This window comes from Lutra lutra, chromosome 14 (assembly GCF_902655055.1).
Source record: "Lutra lutra chromosome 14, mLutLut1.2, whole genome shotgun sequence".
NCBI classification, from domain to species: domain Eukaryota; kingdom Metazoa; phylum Chordata; class Mammalia; order Carnivora; family Mustelidae; genus Lutra; species Lutra lutra.
Window position 1 is genome coordinate 3,977,916 of NC_062291.1, and position 20,032 is coordinate 3,997,947.

General features: G+C 47.1%; 1 protein-coding gene across 3 annotated transcripts in view; it reads right to left on the bottom strand.

The window, feature by feature from the left end:
* Nucleotides 1-3,277: 3,277 nt before the first annotated feature.
* Nucleotides 3,278-20,032, bottom strand: part of SIPA1L2 (signal induced proliferation associated 1 like 2) — a 215,185-nt gene continuing 198,430 nt past the window's right edge. For 2 of the 3 annotated variants that reach the window (XM_047701964.1, XM_047701963.1), the window contains 5 exons: nt 19,481-19,612; nt 8,591-8,644; nt 7,900-8,023; nt 6,704-6,785; nt 3,278-4,629 (listed from right to left, as the gene is read on the bottom strand). In XM_047701964.1, the coding sequence (XP_047557920.1) occupies nt 4,483-4,629; nt 6,704-6,785; nt 7,900-8,023; nt 8,591-8,644; nt 19,481-19,612 (539 nt within the window). In that variant the 3' untranslated portion in view covers nt 3,278-4,482. The remainder of the gene's footprint in view (nt 4,630-6,703; nt 6,786-7,899; nt 8,024-8,590; nt 8,645-19,480; nt 19,613-20,032) is intronic. The other variant, XM_047701965.1, reaches the window with a different exon arrangement.

Sequence of the window (20,032 nt, forward strand, 5' to 3'; positions counted from 1 at the left end):
GAAATTCTCAAGGACATACATTGGCTTGACCTCAGCAGATCTGAGATTATCTCATAATCTCCATAAGCTGGGACTTGCCTCTTACAAGTTTTGCCCAAAAATATTTCATGATGACTCCAGTGGTGAGGATGGCAGCTGTAAAGATGGCAGCTTGTTTGTAGTGACATGCCCTCCACCTGGTTGGGAACAAAAGTTGGGTTGACTCTACAAAGGTCTATGTCCACAGTTTCTCCAAAACTAAGGAATTCATGGCTGGTCAGTCTAAATTTGATGTCAGCACTCACTCTAAACCACAATTCCAGGTTTCTCAGGCTCATATTTTTATACCAGAAGCAAGTCATTTTAATATCCCCATATTCCAATATTAACCAGTTATAGCTCTTCATGAAGAAGTCATCAAGAGTATTATTCTTACTGTCTTTTTATAGATATCTCTTTGAATCTATAGATAGGAAGCCATAGTTTTATGGTTCTGAGTTTGATGAAGGTTTTGGCTATTGATAGATAATCAATTTCTGCATTTTAATGGGCTAGCAGAACAACAAGACTCCTGGCATTTCAAAGGAGAATTGTGAGGTCAGCAAAAGCAGGTCTGGGATTATTCCCCTCGCAAATTTAACTTGTATTTTTAATGATGAACCTGCTCCTTGATACGAATAGCAGGATGGAAGCTTCTAAAATACAAATTAACTCTGTCACATAGTTGACTGGCCTTAATACACAATAGATTACTCCATATGGTTGGGAAAAAAACCCTGCTGAATGTTAATTATTCCAAAGTAAAAAATAATTCTAGTGGATATATTCCAATGTTTAATTAGTTTGTACTCGGTGAACGTTCCAGAAAGTCAAAGTGTTTTGTCGGTGAAGGGTACATTTTGTAACCAACAGTGTTCACTAGGATGCCAAGTTGCACAAAACCACATGTACTAGAGGTGTGTGAGGAGATTTTTCTATGGCCTGGCTGTTGACTGGAAGCGCGCCTTTGGAAAAACTTGAACCAACATCATTCTGGCCATTCTTTGGCACGACCCTTTAGGGGTGGACTTGAGAGATGATTTAATCTTTTGCCAGTGTAGACTAAGAAGTATGTCTTCAAAGCAAAACCTTCTGGTTTTGTCTGCAGGTACACGTTAGGAAGGTGGGATGGTTCTCTATTCAGCTAGGTTTTGGTCAGGTTCCTCTTTTCTCTAAACAACATCAACATTTCTGTCTGCTTCATGCCCTCTATAGTGCACGCATCCACTGCTGGTCAGTGACGCTCTCAGGCCCTTGCCAAGGACCACCCGTTGGTAAGCTTTTATTGAAGGTTGGCCAGATCTATGGGAAACTCTCTGATGAACATGGTGCCCATCCTTTCTTCTGATGTTTAAGGCTTATCCCTGAATCAAAACTTTCCTTTCTGTCTCCAACCCATCAGCAGTTCCGTGGGGTCTATCTTTCGAGTGTGACCCACTTATTTTCCTCCACCTGTCCCACCTCACTGTAGCTGTGATTGCCCACCTCTCCCTGGAACCGATCTCACATTTTCTAAAAAAATTTTTTATTAGTTTGGAGAGAAAGGGAGAGAGTGAGTGGGCACAGGGAGAGAATCTCCGGGAGACTGGCCATGGCGGGGGAGCCCGACATGGAGCTCGATCTTGCGACCCCGAGATCATGACCCGAGGTGAAACCAACAATCGGTCATTCAACCAACTGAACCACCGAGAGGCCCCTAGTCTCTCTTTTCTACTCTTTCTCTTATCCCAAGGGTCAGTCAGCTATGCTGGTTGGTGGCCTGAAAGCTAAGAGTGGAATGATCTTCCAGCTTTCCAGGGTAACCAGAATTTAAAAATATTAAAAATACTAAAATATAAAGAGACTAAATATTTACTATGTGTCCCCACACAGAAGTTTGCAGATACCTGTCCTAGGTGGTCCTTTCTCCTTCAGAGGTCCAAATAGTCACCCACTCCATTCATTCATTCATTCATTCATTTTCTTAATAGTCTTTTAAAAAATACAGATCTTATTTTGGACTTTCCTGCCTTAACAGTCTCCTTTTGACTTAGAACAAAATCCAGACTCTACCATAGCTTGTAATTCTTTGCTGATCTGGCTTTACCTATCTAACATGTCCCTATCATTTCCCCATTACTACCTATGTTCTGTGCATCCTGACTTTCTACAGCCTCAGGGCCCTTGAACTCTGTGGCCCCTCTATCCAGAATATTCTTCCCCCAGCTTCTCATGGCTGGCTTTCTTTCCACCTTCGAAATCTCCCACCCATAGGCGACTCCCCTGAGCACACTATGTCTCAATCCCTGATCTGTGTAGAAGGAGTACATCTAATAATTATCCCACAAACTGCTGTGCAGACATCAAAAGGGCCAGAACGGTGCCTGGCACATAGGACCCACCCAAACAATGTCAGCTGTTATAATGATTATTGAAGGAATCCATCCCAGGCACTCTATATCTCTGCCTCTCACATTTTGAAATAATCTTATGTCCGTCCCCCCATACAGACTGCATACCCCTGGCAGACGGACCCCGCTGGGTCTTAACTCCTGTTGCTTGGCTCTTGGGCTCCTGGCACAGTGCCTGGCACACAGTGACAGGGAAGGGAGGGGGTGGAGAAGAACTCTCTCTGGTTCACAATGTCCTGACTCCCTGAAAAACTGCCTTCACTAGAGGCATTTTGGAAGCACACCTCAAGAAACAGCCTTAGGAAGCCTATTCGTACATCAGAGGAATGTTAAGAATATTTTTACTACACCTGTTAGGTGCAGCCCACAAAGGACATCCCTTGTAGGGTAAGTTCTAGAAATCACTTTCCTTCCTCCAAATTCTTGGTAAAACTTCTGTTCTCGGAAGGTTGAAAACTTTGTACCTTATGGGGCTCCCTTCCCACTTGCGCCCACCTTCCGCGTCTTCTTCGTTCTACGTTTGATTCAAATGTATAGTTTATCTCTTCCCGATTATTTTTCTAATTCTTACTCTTTTTGCCTTCTGTATTTTCTTGCAAGCAACACCCAAATTCCTGGCTGGGGTAAATCATTTAACTTGAGCCTCAGTTTCCCGAGTTGTAAGCAGGGAAATCCCGCTGGTGAAACGCACAGAGAGAAGTGTGTGGACAAGAGTTACTCTTTCCTTCGAATGAGTCTGCGATTTGGTAAGAAGGTGGCAAAGAAGGAATCAGGATTAAGATGCTGAATGACCCCAAACGCACTCTCATACACTCCGGTCACTGACACAGAGATGCTACAGATCTACATTCACCTGACGACACCATGACTGATGTGGCCTCTTTTGAACATTTATTAAAAAAGCAAAATGTATGTTCATCTCAAATAGAACAGTTAAAAATGGTAAAGCAATACAAAGGACTTGTTACTAGCAGCATCCAGTTGTTAGAATCTCCCGCCCTGCCTCTGCTCTGTTACGGGCAAGCTCGGCCGTCCAAAGCTTGCTGCTGCCTATACCTCCCTCATCGTAGTGCGGGTCAAACCAAAGTTTATAAAATTAACAATTTAAGGTTAAATAAGCTTAAATAAGGGCGTTAAATACAAGACACTTCCTCAGAGCTTCTGTACAAAGATAAACAAATTTGGCATTGTATACATGGGATTCTGCTGGCTCCCCGCCAACGGGAGGTTCTAGGAGGTTCTAGGAGGTTCTAGGACGTAAGCAGGCGTGCGCTACTCTCAGCAGAGCGTTAACTGTACACAGTGAACTAAGAGTCGAAGGACTGCTTACTGAGACATATACAAGGCATATGTATCTTTTTTTTTTTTTTTTAACTCAGAACACTTTTAATATTCAGGCACCGTTTGCTCCTGCAAATAAATAAGTCTCTAAACGAACTGCATTCAAACTAGTGTTAAAGACATCAGTGTTTCGTTTTGTTTTAATTTTCCCCACACGGCTTCTCCAGCTAGTTCCTATGTCTCTTTCTTATTGCTATGATAATGTGGCTGAGAAATAAAACTACTGTACATCCAAAAAAATAGAGCACCTTTAACATTAAAGTATACGTCTGACTATCCGTCTCCGGGTTTATCTTACAATACTAAAGCCCCGACTGTGGTCAGTTGCTTTCACTGTGGCTACCGGGTCACCTGATGCGCGGGACGCGGAGCCCCGCTCTCTCCCCTCTCGAGGGACACCCACGCCAGAGCGCTGGGACCCTGGAGTCCCACTCAGAGGCCCCAACCCACGCCGGGGTTTACATTCATCTCGACACCGGGAGTTACATTCACGCGCACACGGGCTCGCTGTCCCTGCTGCTGTCAACACATGGCTTCCAGGAACGAGGGGCCTCCCTACCCTGCGGGGGTGGATGGTGCTGGACGGGGTGGGACGGCAAAGACATGTACGACTGGTGGCAAGCACACGGAGAAACCACGCGTTGAAGAGTTCCCAGGGGCGGGGGGCAGGGGGGCGCGGGGCGTCCCCCCGAGGCCCCACCCCCACCGCCACCCCCGGCGGGCCAGGGCCGGGTTACGACTTTTTGTCGATGGTGTTGAAGAACCACTCGGTGAACTTGCGCAGCTGCGCGGTGGCCGTCTGCGACTCCTCCTGCAGCCGCCGGTTGTCCTGGCGCAGGTGCTGCACTTCGGCCTGGAGCACCGCCTTGTCCTGCTTCTCCTGCGGGGAGTGCACACAGACGGCGTCACGCGCGAGCCGGCCGTCCCCTCCCCCGGCGGGGCTCGGGGCACCCCGTGCGCCGAGCCCTCTGCAAGACCCCTCTGCCCCTTTTGCTGTGACCCGCGGAACTGGGGGACTCCGCCATGAAAGCCTTTGAAACGGCCAACCTCGAGCCTGAAACTCCATTCATCCTCACGCGTCCAGATGAAACCCCGCTCTCCCCTGAGGACACTGCTTTCCCAGCTGCTCGCTAAGGGGAAAGAGGGGTCCACCTGTTGCGGGAAGACTTGGGGCCTGGCATACAGCAGCTTATCCCTCCGTGCCCCGGGGGGGGGGTGTTCTTCCCAAAAACTTCAGCTTCTCTGAGAAGTGGGGCATCAGGTTACAGGGCCTGCAGCCCCTGCTCACCACAATTATCTACTCTTGTCTCCATTCCCTCCCATCACTAATGGAAGGTTCTAGAATGTAGTTTGCTTTTCTTGTCTCCCCTACCACGTGTCCTGTTTGTTGATGATTCCAAATCTAATCCAGTCTCTCCACCACTTCTCCCTGTGATCTGGAAAAACCCACCCCTCCTCAAGCCCTTTCCCATGGCCACACCCTTTACCTTCCCATAACCCATAAACCGCATACCTTGCTCCTGCTTCAGCCTCCCACGTCCCAACCACCACCTCTTACCCTTTTAGAATCATCTCTCCAGTATCCACTCCTCCAGTAATTATCTAATGCACCAGTCTTACCTTATTTTTAATGTCCCCTGCCATGACAGCATGTCTCCTCACCAGCTTATACTCTAGGTCCCTCAGTTTAATCCCATCCTACAGAAACCCCAGGGGTTTTGTCTCTTTCTCTCTCTCCTTGTCTTGATTTCCTGTCTCAACTCTTATATAGTCAACTCTTTGGCTACCCTACACCTACAGCTGGAGGCAAGGGGATGTCCTAGTTTGCTTGGGATATTTCCGGTTCTAGTTCTGTAGATTCTGTATCCTGGAACCTCCCCACTGCAGGCAAACTGTGACAGGTGGCCATCCAAGTGGGTGAGAGACACCTAACTCCGCCAACAGATGGTCGCTTTAACCGAGGCTGCAAATTCAGGTGTACCTTCAGCCTTGCTTGGCAAATCCTATCAAGTATTACCCCGTGCATTTACACTACTCCATACCTTACCCTCTGACCCCAAGTCCCTCCTTCTCCTTCCCACCACCACTCACTCTCAGCTCACGACTGGGAAAACGAAACCATCAGAGGGAAGCCCTGTCAACCTATCTCTGACTACATGTGTGTGACCTATGTATGCATGGGAGTATGTTTGCACACACACGCCCACAGTGCTTTACCTACAAACTTTCCCCACTCCGAATCAAGGCCAGCCCCCGCCTTGTGCACTAGGTCAGGGCATCACCCCCCGGTTCTTCCCCCTGCCATTTTCTCCTTCGCAACTGGATCATTCCACCAGCGTTGACACCGGCTGTGATTTCTCCTTTCTTCAACAAACACAGCAGTGATAAAACCCTTCCTTGGACATCTCCCCGCTGCCCTCCCGTTGTCACACTCCGTTCCATTCCCATGGACGGCACAAGGCTACCCAGTGCAGGGCTGATGATACAAGAAGGGCTCAGCAAATTAACTTCTGTGGAGACTGGCTGCACACACCTGGATATGCAGGGCAGAAGTTGTGAGGGTCAGGTAGCTGACTCCATGGGAATACAACAGCTCAGGGAAAACAGGCTTTCTGGCAGCAACTAACGCCTCTAAGGTCAGCTCCTGAATTGTTGGTACAACTGATCACTCACCGAACCAAAACACTCGCCTGTGTGTTTCTACCTTGCTCTGAAGACTGGTGGCCCAGAGGGCTCACCCTTGTGCAGTCCTATTTCCTGCAAGTCTTGGGTCCCCTTAGAGTGAAAAAATATAAGCTACAGGCTAGAAACGAGAATTAGACCTTAGGGGTCTCCGTTTGGCTTTGACTAGGGTGGTAATCTTTCCCGAGCGTCTTCATTTTTATTTCTACTGGTTGGAAGGGGGTGATTGTGCAGGACAGACTTCCGATGGTGGCTCGCGACAGGTCCCTCACCTTCCGAAGGTCCGTCTGCAGCTGTCGGAGAATCAGCTCCAGCTGATTGACCTTCCCCGTCAGTGTGGATGGAGACCGCTCCCTAGCGAAGAGAGGTGGGGTCAGAAGGACTCAAGGTCATCCAAGTACAGAAGCGACACTCTGTATTTTGTTGGTAAAGTTTTCACTCAAAGAATTTGCTTAGAGCCCAGTGAGGAAATAATAATATTATGTCAGATTTGGAAAGGGGACATATTGCTGTTTTGGTAGAAAATCCCTTCTGCATCTCTGTTGATTTAAAAAGAGATTCAGGGGGCGCCTGGGTGGCTCAGATGTTAAGCGTCTGCCTTCGGTTCGGGTCATGATCCCAGGGTCCTGGGGTAAAGCCCCGAATCAGGCTCCCTCCTCAGCAGGAAGCCTGCTTCTCCTCTCCCACTCCCCCTGCTTGTGTTCCCTCTCTCGCTGTCTCTCTCTCTAATAAATAAACAAAATATGTTTTTAAAAAGGGACTCAGAACCTGCAGGCATGTATGTTGGTAACAAACACAGAAGACAGATTATCTAAATCAGTTTAGTCAACTGAGACTAGGTAGACCATTGAGGTCCTGGGAATCAAACAGAGATTCGACTTCCCCAATTTGTTTTTCTCTGTCAAGAAAATATCATAAAGGTCATTACCAAGATGAGTGGGCCAGTTAAGGGTCACACGAGTTCATATAAAAGTTGGAATCAGGTAAAGAATATAGACCCCGTGGGTGATAAACATGCCAAGAATATAGGGCAACGAGATGGTTCTTTCCGGTGAGGCCAGGGTCAAGGACCAGGCTGCGGCGGGGAGTTGTGCCCTTGGCAGGCCTGCACGGGCCGCCTGGCAGTGGGAGACCGATCAGCAAAGTCCCTGTCTGTTGGGGGCTGTGGCAGCAATTACCAGCAGGCGCAGAGTCAGGCCCCGGCTTTCCCTCCCTCTGTCAGACAGCCTTGTCGCCATGGGCATGGGGTGACATGTCTTGGCAGGCAGGGACCGCCCACAGCAGAGCACTTCTGTTGCCCAGCAGGGGCAGCCGCACTCAGTCCCGTATCTGGATCCTGAAGGCCCTGGGGAGTGCAGGCTGGAAATGATCTCCTGGTGGCCTGTGGCTTTGCTGAACCTGCTACTCAGGGGGCCTGGGAAGAGGAGCAGGGCAGGGGGGGTGAGGGGCTCCCTAGGGGCTCACATACCCAGTCGTGTCCATGAACTCTTTGCCGCTGCCTGGGTCTACACATAAAGGAGGCTCCTGCGCGCCTTCCAGGTCCTCCCCGTGCTGCATGTCGGTCAGGGTACAGAAGGACGCCACTCTCTGGTCTGGGGTGGGGTGGACACACACACGGAGAAAGTTTAGTATTAGCCACAAGGACATGTTTGTGGAAGCGAATCTAGTCACTGACCTCAAACACACCGCCCACCCCCCCATCAGTGACTGCCCTGTTTTAAACAAAACAAAGAAAAACAAACTCAGGCAAGCTTCTGGCAATCAGAAAGCATCAGGATTGGCTGTCCTCGGGGGCTATATGGCATGCGCACATCACAGTCCCAGGGACAATTAGCAGATCCTGGATTTGCTAGCCAATTTGCTTTCTTCCTTCCACATCCCAAGAAATGCCAAAGCTGCCGGCTGGGCGTGAAATCACAGCGTCGCAGGATGACATGGCTGCTTAACAGGACCGAGGGGACGGCCCCCTCGGCCAGCAGGCCCCAAACCTGAGTGGCAGGGGGTGGAGGGAGCATCCCGGAGACACAGCAGCCAGGACCCACGTCCCCTGTGCGTGCCAACCCTCCGAGCTCAGGGAACCATGCAGACGTGCAGACACGTGACATCAAAAGAAAAGGTTACAGCACATCCAGAGCCCATGGTCAGCCCCGGACAATCACCTAGATAGGACGTGTGGTGACAGAGCAGCCCAAGTTCTTCATCTGAGTCAAGACCTGAAATAAGATTTAGAATTTCCTATGAACAGTGGTACCTCGATGCACCTGGAAGCCTCAGGGGCCCAGACAAGACTCAGATAATGGGGTCCTGGAAGAGCCTGTGTGTACGCGTACGTGTCCTGCTGCATGCGGTGTGACCCTCGACAGCCAGCAACACGTGATGCTGAGCAATGTGGTTCAACGGTGCATGCGTCATGGTCCCTGATGGACACACATGCTTCTGAACGATGAAGAGGAACACAGGCGAGGTCAACTGTCAGAACCCCTGACCATTTGGGGCTTGCTTAAATGACCCACGCCGTGAACGTGAAACAGTGGCAGCGAGCGAGCCGGGCCACAGACTCTTACTAGAAACGGCAGTGGTAGCAGTGGGCAGCACGACTACCCACCCTTCTCCCGGCACCGGACCATTTCTAGTCTTGGCAACCGCACCTTCACATTCTGGGTTTCCCGAGCTAGGCAGGAAAGGGAATGGAATATTCCTTGAAACAGGCACCAGCCTGGCCCAGCTCTGCGGGCTGAACACGGACCCAAGAGCATCGGTCCAGGAATGCCCAGTGGCATGCAGAAAACCAGTCCCGCGTTTGAACAACGTGGAGGCGAGAACCGGGAATATATACCTAATTATCCACCTCCCCCGCACCCTGGTGTCGCTTTCCTGGGTGCCCAAGCACACGTGTGCATCTACAGTCAGAATCCGAGGGCTAGAGCAGGTGGATTAGTGCTGCGGTGTCTTTTTCATATAATTTGATTAATGGCTGAGAAATTGCACTCGGGTCCCGGTCAGGGGTGCTCTGTTCTTAATTTATCCCACTCTGTCTCCCTCTGGCTGCTGAACTGGTCACCTAATGAGGCTACCTGCTTGTCTGGTTTATGGAGGGTCTCGCACTTCCTGTTAATTAGAAGGAACGGTGGAGACTTCAGGGCGCATGAAGGAAAGTGAGCTACAACGCCACGGGCACGGCGCTGGGAGCTCCCACCAGGGGCCCGGACCCTCTTGGCAGTGGCACTGAGTGCCTTGTGGGACCACAGGGAGTTCTCCAGCCTCACAGCCCGCTTTCCTAGATCAGATTTCCCCTGTGACAGGGACACAGATGCTCTTCAACGAATATGTCTATAAGGCTTTAAGGATGTCCTCCACACCTCAAACCTACAAGATGACGGGACATTCTGGAACCATGTGTTCCTGAGAGACGATCACGTTCCCAGTTTGGTCCTGACTTGTAGCATTTGTGTATATGAGGAAAGAATTTGTAAATTAAGACTAACAGCACAATCTGGGAATTGCCTACTTCTACACGTGACAGGATGGGAATGGCAGACATGGGGGCAGGCGTGATGGGGCACACTGGCCGGGGCTGAGCAGCTGCAGGGGAGGGGCAAGGAAGGTCTGGGGTTTCCATGACATCCAAGATAACCCTCTGTTTTGTGACGATCCTGAATAACACTTCACACTTTAAAAAAATCTATCCGGATTTTTTTTCTACAGTAAATTTACTGACAAAAAAGGAATGTCAAAAAAGATAAAGGATTTAGTTTCCTCACTCTTTTAAAGAGTTCCATGGACTCGTCAGATTTTATGCAATTCAGTGATAATTCAGTGAGTTTCCATCGTTCTTAATACACTTGAGTCTGACGGTCCAGCTAGACTATCCGGATAAAAATGTCTTCGCTTGCTCCATCCATTTTTACCTTAATTGATTGAAATACCCACATATTTGATAGAAAAAGAATTTGCTGCTGGCAGTCCCTCGAGCATTCCTCTGGGAGAAACAAGGTCCTGCTGGTCAGGAGGCAAGAAGCCAGAAGGGGAGTTTTGCCAGCAATGTCATTCCACAAAGGACTTCACTTCGGATCTGAAAAGCTGGGAGGCTAAGATCCCACAGAACGCTGCTTGGTTGAGTCCAGACACTTAACTGCTCTGTAAAACAGAGAACCTCAGTGCCAGAACTTTAGTTTGCAGTGGACGCTTTCTTCTTCCCCAGCTTATTTCTGTGAGGACGGAAATATTCAGTGAGCTGTAGTTACAGACATTGAACCCAGCGGCACAGACGAAACCGGGACAGGCAGAGGGGTGTGACCTTCATGAAAATGGTGGCTGCAGCAGAGAGGGTCCCCCACAATCTACACAGATAGCCATTAGTCCTTCTCCTTCCCATTCTTCTCTGTGCAGGAACATCGGACTCGGCGGCGGGGGGGGGGGGGGGACATCGGGATGGGGTACACACAGAACCCTCCACCCCTTTAGGCCACCTTGGAAAAACCTTATTTCAATGCAGTTTCTGGTTGGTGTGTTTGGCACCATGCCAGAGGATGAAAGGCCAACAAGATATTCCACACCAATCTAGAGCCGACTTGGCGAGCAGGAAGGCTGAGCCTGCATCGGGGGAGGAGGGAGGGAATCGATGGATTAGTCATGTCTGCCAAGGGCCTGGATTAGGAGAAGGGTATGTGCACTGGATACAGGCCGGCTGCAGGGCCAAGCCTGCATCAGCGGGGAGGAGGGCTCTGATGGATTAGTCATGTCTGCCGAAGGCGTGGACTAGCAGAAGGGTATGTGTGCAGGATACAGGCCACGCAGGCCATCCAAGCACGAGGCTGTGCCCAACTGAGCCCATGCCCATAAACAGAGCTCTTCCAACGTGGCTTGGCTATCGCTACAAATGACAGAGACGCTAGGGCTTTGTAGCTACATGGAGAAAATTCAAGGTGCTGATACCGAGCGCTATGCTTATCAGATCTCGGCAAGCTGACTTAACTGGCAACCAGGAAAGGGGAAAAAGAAAAAAAAAAAGGTTACACTGCACTTTCGACATAAATGATTTGGCTTAAACCTTTTACAGCCTGTACATCAATGCTGCAAGATAATGGTCTTGAGTCTGCCTCTCAGTAATGAGCAAAGAAAAGTGCCGGGGATCATGCCTCATTTGAGATACAGCTACTGTTGCTGGCCTGAGACAAAATTTTCATACTTTTGAGATCATTTAAGTCAATTTACTATATTAAATTAACTTTGCATTTTTCATCTTAATAGCACTTTTCTGTTTTCTTTTAAAACCAATTATGTCACTTTGTTTATGCCTGTGTACACACACACACACACACACACACACACTCTGTACGTGTTCAAGTACCAGTAACTTCAACCACTTTATCAAGGTTGATTGAGCTCCTGCTTCACAACTGTAAACAGGGCTCTTTGTAAAAAATTTGGCTTATTAGTCTCTGTTTAAAAACCAAGGGCATATGGAGCATAATAGATTAAAAATATAAACTTGTACTTTCTTGCAAAATACGTTTCCATGGACTATTTCACTCCTACAGTGGGGCCTGATAATCGAGCTCTGACTCTGCGCTTATCCTGCCCACAGACACTTGGGACACGCACACCTCCGTGTGCCTGTGGGAAGACGGCGGCTGTCACCACCAACCTGGGGCTGGAATCCAGAGGAGAGGAGAAGGTGGGCCTGTTGCTGGCTGTGGGACACGGCAACCCAGACTCTCCCATCATTTGTTTGTAATTTCACCTTTTAAAGCCTGTTTGCATTTAAAACTTCATCCATTTAAGGACCCATTGCCTACTTGTGATGTTTTGATAAATGAGCCCTTTTGAGGAAACTCCACTTGCCTTCCCCTGCTTCACTGCTGGACCCACAGTCAGCTTTTCCAATTGGGTTTGTCCCCTGCCCACCCTGGAGGGGGATGGGCTCTATCCTATGCATCACTTGGCGGGTGCCCACACCTTTCCGAACTCCACCTAATAAAGGGAATGGGGCTGGCAAGGCCAATAAGGGATGATCTTACTATCTCACATAGATCACTGAAGAGTTCTCATGCACAAAGGGTCACAGCTCACCCCTAAGAAACAAAAGGGCTGCACACACCAAGACACACTTGAACTGTGACTCTGCCCATTTTTTGAACTTAACTGTGGCCGGAGAGCAGAATCTGGGTCATGGACTCATTGCTCTCCTTGACTTAATCTTCTCCTTCACAGGCCTATGGAGGAGATGCTTGTGTTCTGACATTTGGTCTGATGGGCAGAGTTTGGTTATCTGCCCATCTCCAGTAAACAGATTTCTGGTCAAGGGTGGGTCCCCCTCTTGGCTCTACCTGCATACGGTCGTACTGCACATGGAGACAGATCATTTTATCTTTACGATGATGCCAGCTGTAACGACTCCTCAATGCTTCCCAGAGTGTGGGGCCATTTCTCATCTTCCCGAGGTGTGAGCTGCTAGCTCATTATCATTTTGAATTTACATGTGTGATGGAACATTTTTCAAATACTTATTTTGTGATTCTGCTTTTGTGGATTGTGCGTCCATATGCCTTGACTGGTTTTCTTTTTTTTAAATCAGGGATTTGGTGTTTTTTACTGGTTAAGCCCTTCCATGCACTTGGGATGGCCTGGTTTTACCCATCACATTTACTACAAATCCTCCCCCACATTCCCCTGTTTATCTAAATGTTCTCTTTCAAGTTCATAAAAATCTAAGTGTTTAAATACTTTTATCTGTCCGCATTATATTTTGTATGTTCACTCATTACCCAATAATGAAAGCATTACCTTGCTTCTAAGATGGTAATCCTACTTTGCTGTTTCTAGAATTGACTTTTCTAAATCCTAAATCCAAGTGGAGTATATAAATTCCTTTCCCATTTACTTGTAAATTTCATTCAGATTTTTGGTCTGGGCTCTTCCTCTTTCTCTAAAAGGATTAATTTCTTTTATTTTGAATCACGACTATGCTGTTTAATTATTATTGATGTACAGTAGACTTTTTTTTTGGTGGGCTACCTTTCATCTATTTCCCACAGGATGCAGGTAAGCTCTCTAATATATCCTTTAGATATCTGAATTGAAAATGTATGAAATCTACAAATTAATTCAGGAAATTCATTGATTTGGCATCTTTATTACAGGTTTCCTACCCATTCTTATCTTTACAAATATTAGGGCTTTTCACTGACTGAAATGTCTTTTGGTTTCTTGGATTGTAACTCTAAGGACGGCTTAATTTCCAAAGAATGGATAATCTGATCTTGCAGATACAGCTAAATGCCCTTTGCTACTCTTCTGGTGGGAGACTGTCCACAAACATGGTTATGTGTCCATGGCAGCCGTCACACCAAGATGCAGGGCCCACCTCCCACCTCCGGTATGTGGGCTAGACTTCATCATGTTTTGAGTCTTCCAAGATGAGGAGGCCCTAAGACATCGTGCAGCTTCTGCTTTTGCTCTCCTGATTGGGGTCCCTGATTCACACGTGAAGAAGTAAAATCGCCCTGCAGGAGACAGGTTCAGCCAGAGCCCAGCGGGATATATGAGTGAAGTCCCCAGTTCCAGGTGAGCGCCAGCTGAATACAGCTGCTGGAGTGACTCCAGTTGAAACCACAGGGAACAGAAGAACCACCCAGCCGAACCTAACCAACCCACAGAATCATGAGACATAAATGATCATGAGACATCCTTGTTTCCCGTAATAAATATTGGGGTGGTTGTTTTTATACTGAAATAGATAACTGAAAAAAATAACAATGTTTTGAAACAAGTCTTATAAAATATGAAGTAGATTTTCAAGTATCTCACCTAGTTACTTTGTTTTATAATCTTGGATAATTCCTTTCTTTAAGTTCTATTTTATTTTTTTAGTTCAAGTGTGATGAACATACGGTGTTATGTTACTTTCAGGTGTATAATATAATAGTGCAACATTTCTATACATTTTTCAGGGCTCATAAAGACAAGTGTCCTCTTGATCTGAATAATATTTTACCTTTCATATTTTCTAGATACAGAGGCATATACATAAATATTTTTTTTAATTCCAAAATTTATTCCTTTCTTCTTTGCATTGTTGGTATAAATGTCCAGTACTTCACTATAGAATGAAAGGTCATGATCTCAAAGAAGGACCCTCTTTAGCTTCTTCACAGCAGGTATTTTCTTATAAACCATTTTCCATTAAGTATTATATAACTACTTGGAATAAAGTAGATCTTTTTCGTTAAGTTTTAAAGGAATCTCTCAAATCTTAATTTTTATTAGAAACAGGTCCTAATTCTATTAGATATACCCTTTGTGGGAAATTGATATGATAACTTTTAATTATTTCATCTACTATAACTTTTTATAATTAGAAGTTTTTCTTTTATTAAACTGGCTAAACTCTCACCAATAAGAATGGATAATCTTTTCAATTTCCTCCTAAATTTCATCTAAGCTTAACATCACGATTAATGACTGAGATTGTCTTAGGATTTTTCTTATCTTGTGTCTATCAGGAAAGAATCCTCTCAGGGTACACGGGTGGCTCAGCTGGTTAAGTGTCTGCTTTCAGCTCAGGTCATGATCTCAGGATCCTGGGATCGAGCTCCAGATTGGCCTCCCTGCTCAGTGGGGAGCCTGCTTCTCCCTCTCCTATGGCTCCTGCTTGTGCTCTCTCACAGATCTGTGTCAAATAAATAAAAGAAAAAAACTTAAAAAAACTTAAAACTTAAAAAAAAAAAAAGGAAAGAATCCTCTCAAGCATTTATTGGCTGCTTCTGAATTTCAAGAAAAATGTACACAGGGACATCATTATTCTCTGAAGCTTTGAAAACAATGAATTCTAAGCATATTAGTTTCAGGTGACATTTGGGATTTGGGGATACTTTTAAATAACTTTTCAATACTCTGCATATTTGGGCCATTGACAGTTTCTTATGCTCCATCCCATTTTCCTGCAAGAAATAGCCAAATATTGTATCCATCTTATTTCTTATTTCATTCCTGAATAATTTTTTTGTTTCTCTTATGTGTTGGCAAATGCTAATCTCTTTTCTCATTTCGAAACTTGTTCATTTGTATTTTCCAATTTTAATCAAATTTATGTTGCTTTAACAACGTTCTAAGAAAAAGTAATCACTGGTTTTATTTATAAATTGCACGGAAAATTCACTTCCCAGTTCACAAAAGTCTATTTGATTTCCTCCCTTTTTGTTTGCTTTCATAGCTTTTATAAAATCTTTTTAAAGTATAGTTAAGTTGGTTAATTTTCATGTTTTATTTTTTTTTTCCATTTAAATAAATGTTTCTGAAAACAGTACATTTTTGTTTAAGAACTATTCTCTGGCTGCCGTCCAAAGATTTTAATAGGTAACATCTTTTTATCATCACTTACAAAAAAAGAAAAAAAATGCCCTCATATTCCCAAATGCCGTCTGGAATAGTGATTATGAGTTACATTAAAAGTTCCAAATGCTGAGAATTTTTTGTTTTTCTTCTACTTTTCTTATTTAATTCTATTTTCATTGCCTTGTGGTCAGAAATGTATGGAAATGCTCCTGTCTTTGGAGAAGTCTCACTCACAGTAACAGAGTATCTGCTACGTTCTGTGGACCAACAGGGTTTGGATATATTTAAACAACCCTGACTGGGCAGATTAGTGTGGTGATCCTGTTCTGTTCTTTTTTTTTTTTTTTTTTTTTTTTTTTAAGATTTTATTTATTTATCTGAGAGAGCAAGAGAGTGAGCAAAAGAGTACAAGTAGGAGGAGTTGTAGAGGGAGAGGGAGAAGCAGAGCAGGGAGGCCAACATGGGGCTCCATCCTGGGACCCTGGGATCATGACCTGAGCTTGAAGGTAGACGCTTGACTGACTGAGCACCCCCCAGGCTCCCCGGCACTGCTCTATTCTTGAATGGTAGGAACAAAATATCTAAATTCTTACACTCCCATATCCAGTGTCAATTTTGGCTCTTAAACAAAGGTAAATACATCACATGACAAGGTGAGGGACATAAACAGATCAACGGGGAAGAGGCATACCTGCTTGGGTGAATCCCACTGGTGGGTTCTACAAGGGTCATGGTATCAACAGGCAGACACACTCCATTCTGGAAGGGCATTTTCAGATGTGTTGACCCCTTACATCGGTGTCTGGGCACAGCATTGTTCCAGAGCTCTGTGAGCTCCGTTGGGCATTCTGAACTGCCTTTATTAGCTTGTAACAATTAAGCAGACACATAGGGGACTTTTATGGACTATCTTTATCATGTTTAGTCTATAGCTCAGAAATGGTTCTGGGAACTGGTACAAAAAGATCAAGTCATTGTCGGGGCAACTGGGTTATCTCAGTGAAGACATTTCTCTGTAAAGTGCTGAGGTGACTGATGATGTCCCCTCACTACCACGCCAGCGTGTGTCAGGGCGGGCCTGACACCAACGCAAGGGAATCTGGGGAGCAGAAGCCTGGAGCTGCAAATGCCCAACTGTGTTTTCCTAAGTGGGCTATTGTCTCTCTGCGTGGTGGGCTGCCCTGCAGAAGAGCACTGAACATTACTGTAATTTTGAAACACAATTTGTAAATGTTTGGAAACTTCACAAAGGTCAGGTAACGAAAGTCCTCTCCCCTGGCAAACAGAATCCCATGACCTCTCTGTTTGGCTCGGGTGCCATGCCCCCGAGGCACCAGCTATCTGGTATTTCCACGCCATGCTTTTTCTCCTTTGTCTGTGGGTGCCAAGTCCCCCTAGACTCTAACTTCAGCTCAGAACTACACTCTGATGAACAGGACCACAGAAGTGGAAGTTTAATACCGTCAGAAGCCTTCCATGTTCTTTGGTAAAGGTCTTCATTTAATGGACAAGAAGACTGAATGAAGCCTGACGCGAGCGGTCAAGGACCTCTGGGGATTACTGTCAAACATTCATTGTTGGCCCAAAGTGTGGCCGTTATGGTAGTTAAGGGACTCGCCCAAAGGCCCACAGCCCAGCTGTTGAGCTGTAGTGACTGTGACCAGAGTCCCTGGGTTGGGACCTCAGTCTTGGCTGGGGGCGCCATTTTGCTTTCTCTACTTCCTGCTCTTAGCCCGTCTCCTGAAAAGATCCATTTCGAAGCAGTGATTTCATTCTGGAGAGGTAGAAGGGAGCTAAACAAAGAGACAAATGGGTGGGGGGGGATGGATCTAGAGATAAGCTGATAAATATTGTTTTAAATCTGAAAAATGAGGATAAAATGCAAATGGACCTCCACAGGTCAGAAACTATGCCCTGAGTTGGTACAGCTCAGGGATCTTGTGCATTTGATACCTATGCACTCTTTGGGACTAGCTCTTCTCATTGAGTTATCTCACTATGTGCTTGATAAATAAAGACAAGATAAATAAAACAACCAGCCTACTCTCGAGATACTCATCACCTAATAAGTAGACACAGACAAGTGAATAAAGCAGAATTCAGCCTGGTAAGTACCATGCAAATATTTAAGCAGTGGAGAACACTGCAGAGGACAGAAGAGATGCTCTTATCAATCTCCTGGGGGCAGTAAGACAGCACACTGTGTACAGAACATGCCAGAGAAAATGCTGTTCCCCGTTGCTTGGTTGCTCCGGACAGAGGTAAAGACACCATTCCTTTCCCTTGGGCTAGGCCGCATCTAGGTCTAGTTTGAAAGCCCAGGAAGTAATGGGCCATGGGCCTGAGGTTCTAGAACCATCTTCAGGTCTGGTCAAGGGAACAAAGGCTGTGTCACAGAGCAGACAGGGCATACTGAGGCTTCCACATGGAATAAGTACCTTTAAGGAGGAGAACCAAGGACCCCTTACTCTGATTAAGGGAGCAGTACAAGCCTGTTTACTTTGCAGAAATTTCCTTTTTTTTTTTTTTAAAGATTTTATTTATTTATTTGACAGAGAGAAATCACAAGTAGGCAGAGAGGCAGGCAGAGAGAGAGGAGGAAGCAGGCTCCCTGCTGAGCAGAAAGCCCGATGTGGGGCTTGAACCCAGGACCTGGGATCATGACCTGAGCCGAAGGCAGCGGCTTAACCCACTGAGCCACCCAGGCGCCCCGACATTTCCTAACAGAGTTTCCCTTTCCTTATCTACTGAAGCAAACGTCCCTGCTGTCTGAATTAGCTTGTGAGTAGCTAATCACCATCCCCGCACCCCCAAAGCTTAGGACCAGAGGCAATAATCCCAATTCCTGAGAGCAGGAGAGAAGAGATGGTCTGCTCCGGCGGCCGCAGCCCCTCCCCTGAGGACGGCCTCGAACATGGAACTCCACAGCCCAGTGCACAGGGATTCTCAAACACAGCCCCACTAAAACAGTCCTGCCTCCCTTGTCAGTTCTTCCAGTCACCCAGGAGCAGCTGTAATCCTAGGAGAACATCAGCAAATGGCCGGTCATAATCCTAGGCCGTGGGTTGCCCCCGTGCCCACAGGTATGGTCCTGAGGATGCAGGACAAGCACCTTCCTCATTTGGGTCTGCCTTTACCTGCGCACTGGAAAAACGTATTTCCTATGGAGCAGCTTCAACCTTCTAAAATTCACGTTGGTGTGGCAGCTGGTGGGGCCCTGAGACGGGTGTCCTCCCAGCCACCAGCAGCGAACGCACAGAAAGCCGAGGTGGGAGAGCTGAGGGCTTGGGTTGCACAGATCACGTTGCATTTGCCTTTAGGCCAAGCCACCAGACCCCCCGTGTGTGCCGGCCCTGCCAAACCAGGCCCCCTGAAGGCCCTTCCTCTCTAGCTCCGCTCATCACACTCAGGAAAGAGGGGCTCTTTGTCCTTCATATTCACCTCCACATGCCAGGGAAGAAAACAGAAATCAAAGGGGAAAAGTGACTTGGCCTAGGTCATAGCTGTGGAATTCAGCTTTGGGGTCCTCTGCCCAGAACTCATTCCATGACACGGCACCGTCTCCCTAAGGAAATGTCCTTGGTCACAGCTCAAGCCTGTGTTTTCACCCACAAAGATGCACCAAGTATCCAAAATCACAACTCAAGACAATCCCCAATACAGCCACGTTCCCCATGTTGCCGCCCCGGGCCCTGGAGGCTTCGAGTCTTTACCTTCGAACGCCCGTGCCGCGTCCACGAGGTGGGACCAATCTAAGCCCGTGGCCGTGTCTGGGAGGGGCATCAGGCCAGGATCCGCACACTTGGACTTATCCGATAAGGACCCATCGGAGAACCAGAACTCATCTGAACAGAGACAAAGCCAGAGCATTAGTCGGATGGCAGTGTGGGGCACGGGCGGCCCCTCCAAGGAGCTGGGGAACTTCTTACAGCGGATCGCCTGCCGCCCGTGAAAAGGGGGACAGTATGCTGCAGTCACCCAAGAGCACACGGCTGGGAAGATGGAGGTGTGCAGGGAAGCCAGGACCTACACACTCACTTAGAGGTCGGCCAGCGACGCCCCGGGATGGAAGGGATTTTAGAAGGGAGCAGTTCTGACGGGACAGTGCTGAAATCTGGCAGCTTCCTTCCAGGCTGGGCTTCTCTGGACGACATCCGCTCCCATCGGACCAGCTGCAGCACTGATTCCTGCTTCGTGAAGGCATTACTTCCCTTCCAGTGCTGCCAACTTCCACCATACGCACAGCATGGTACCGTCTCCCTCTA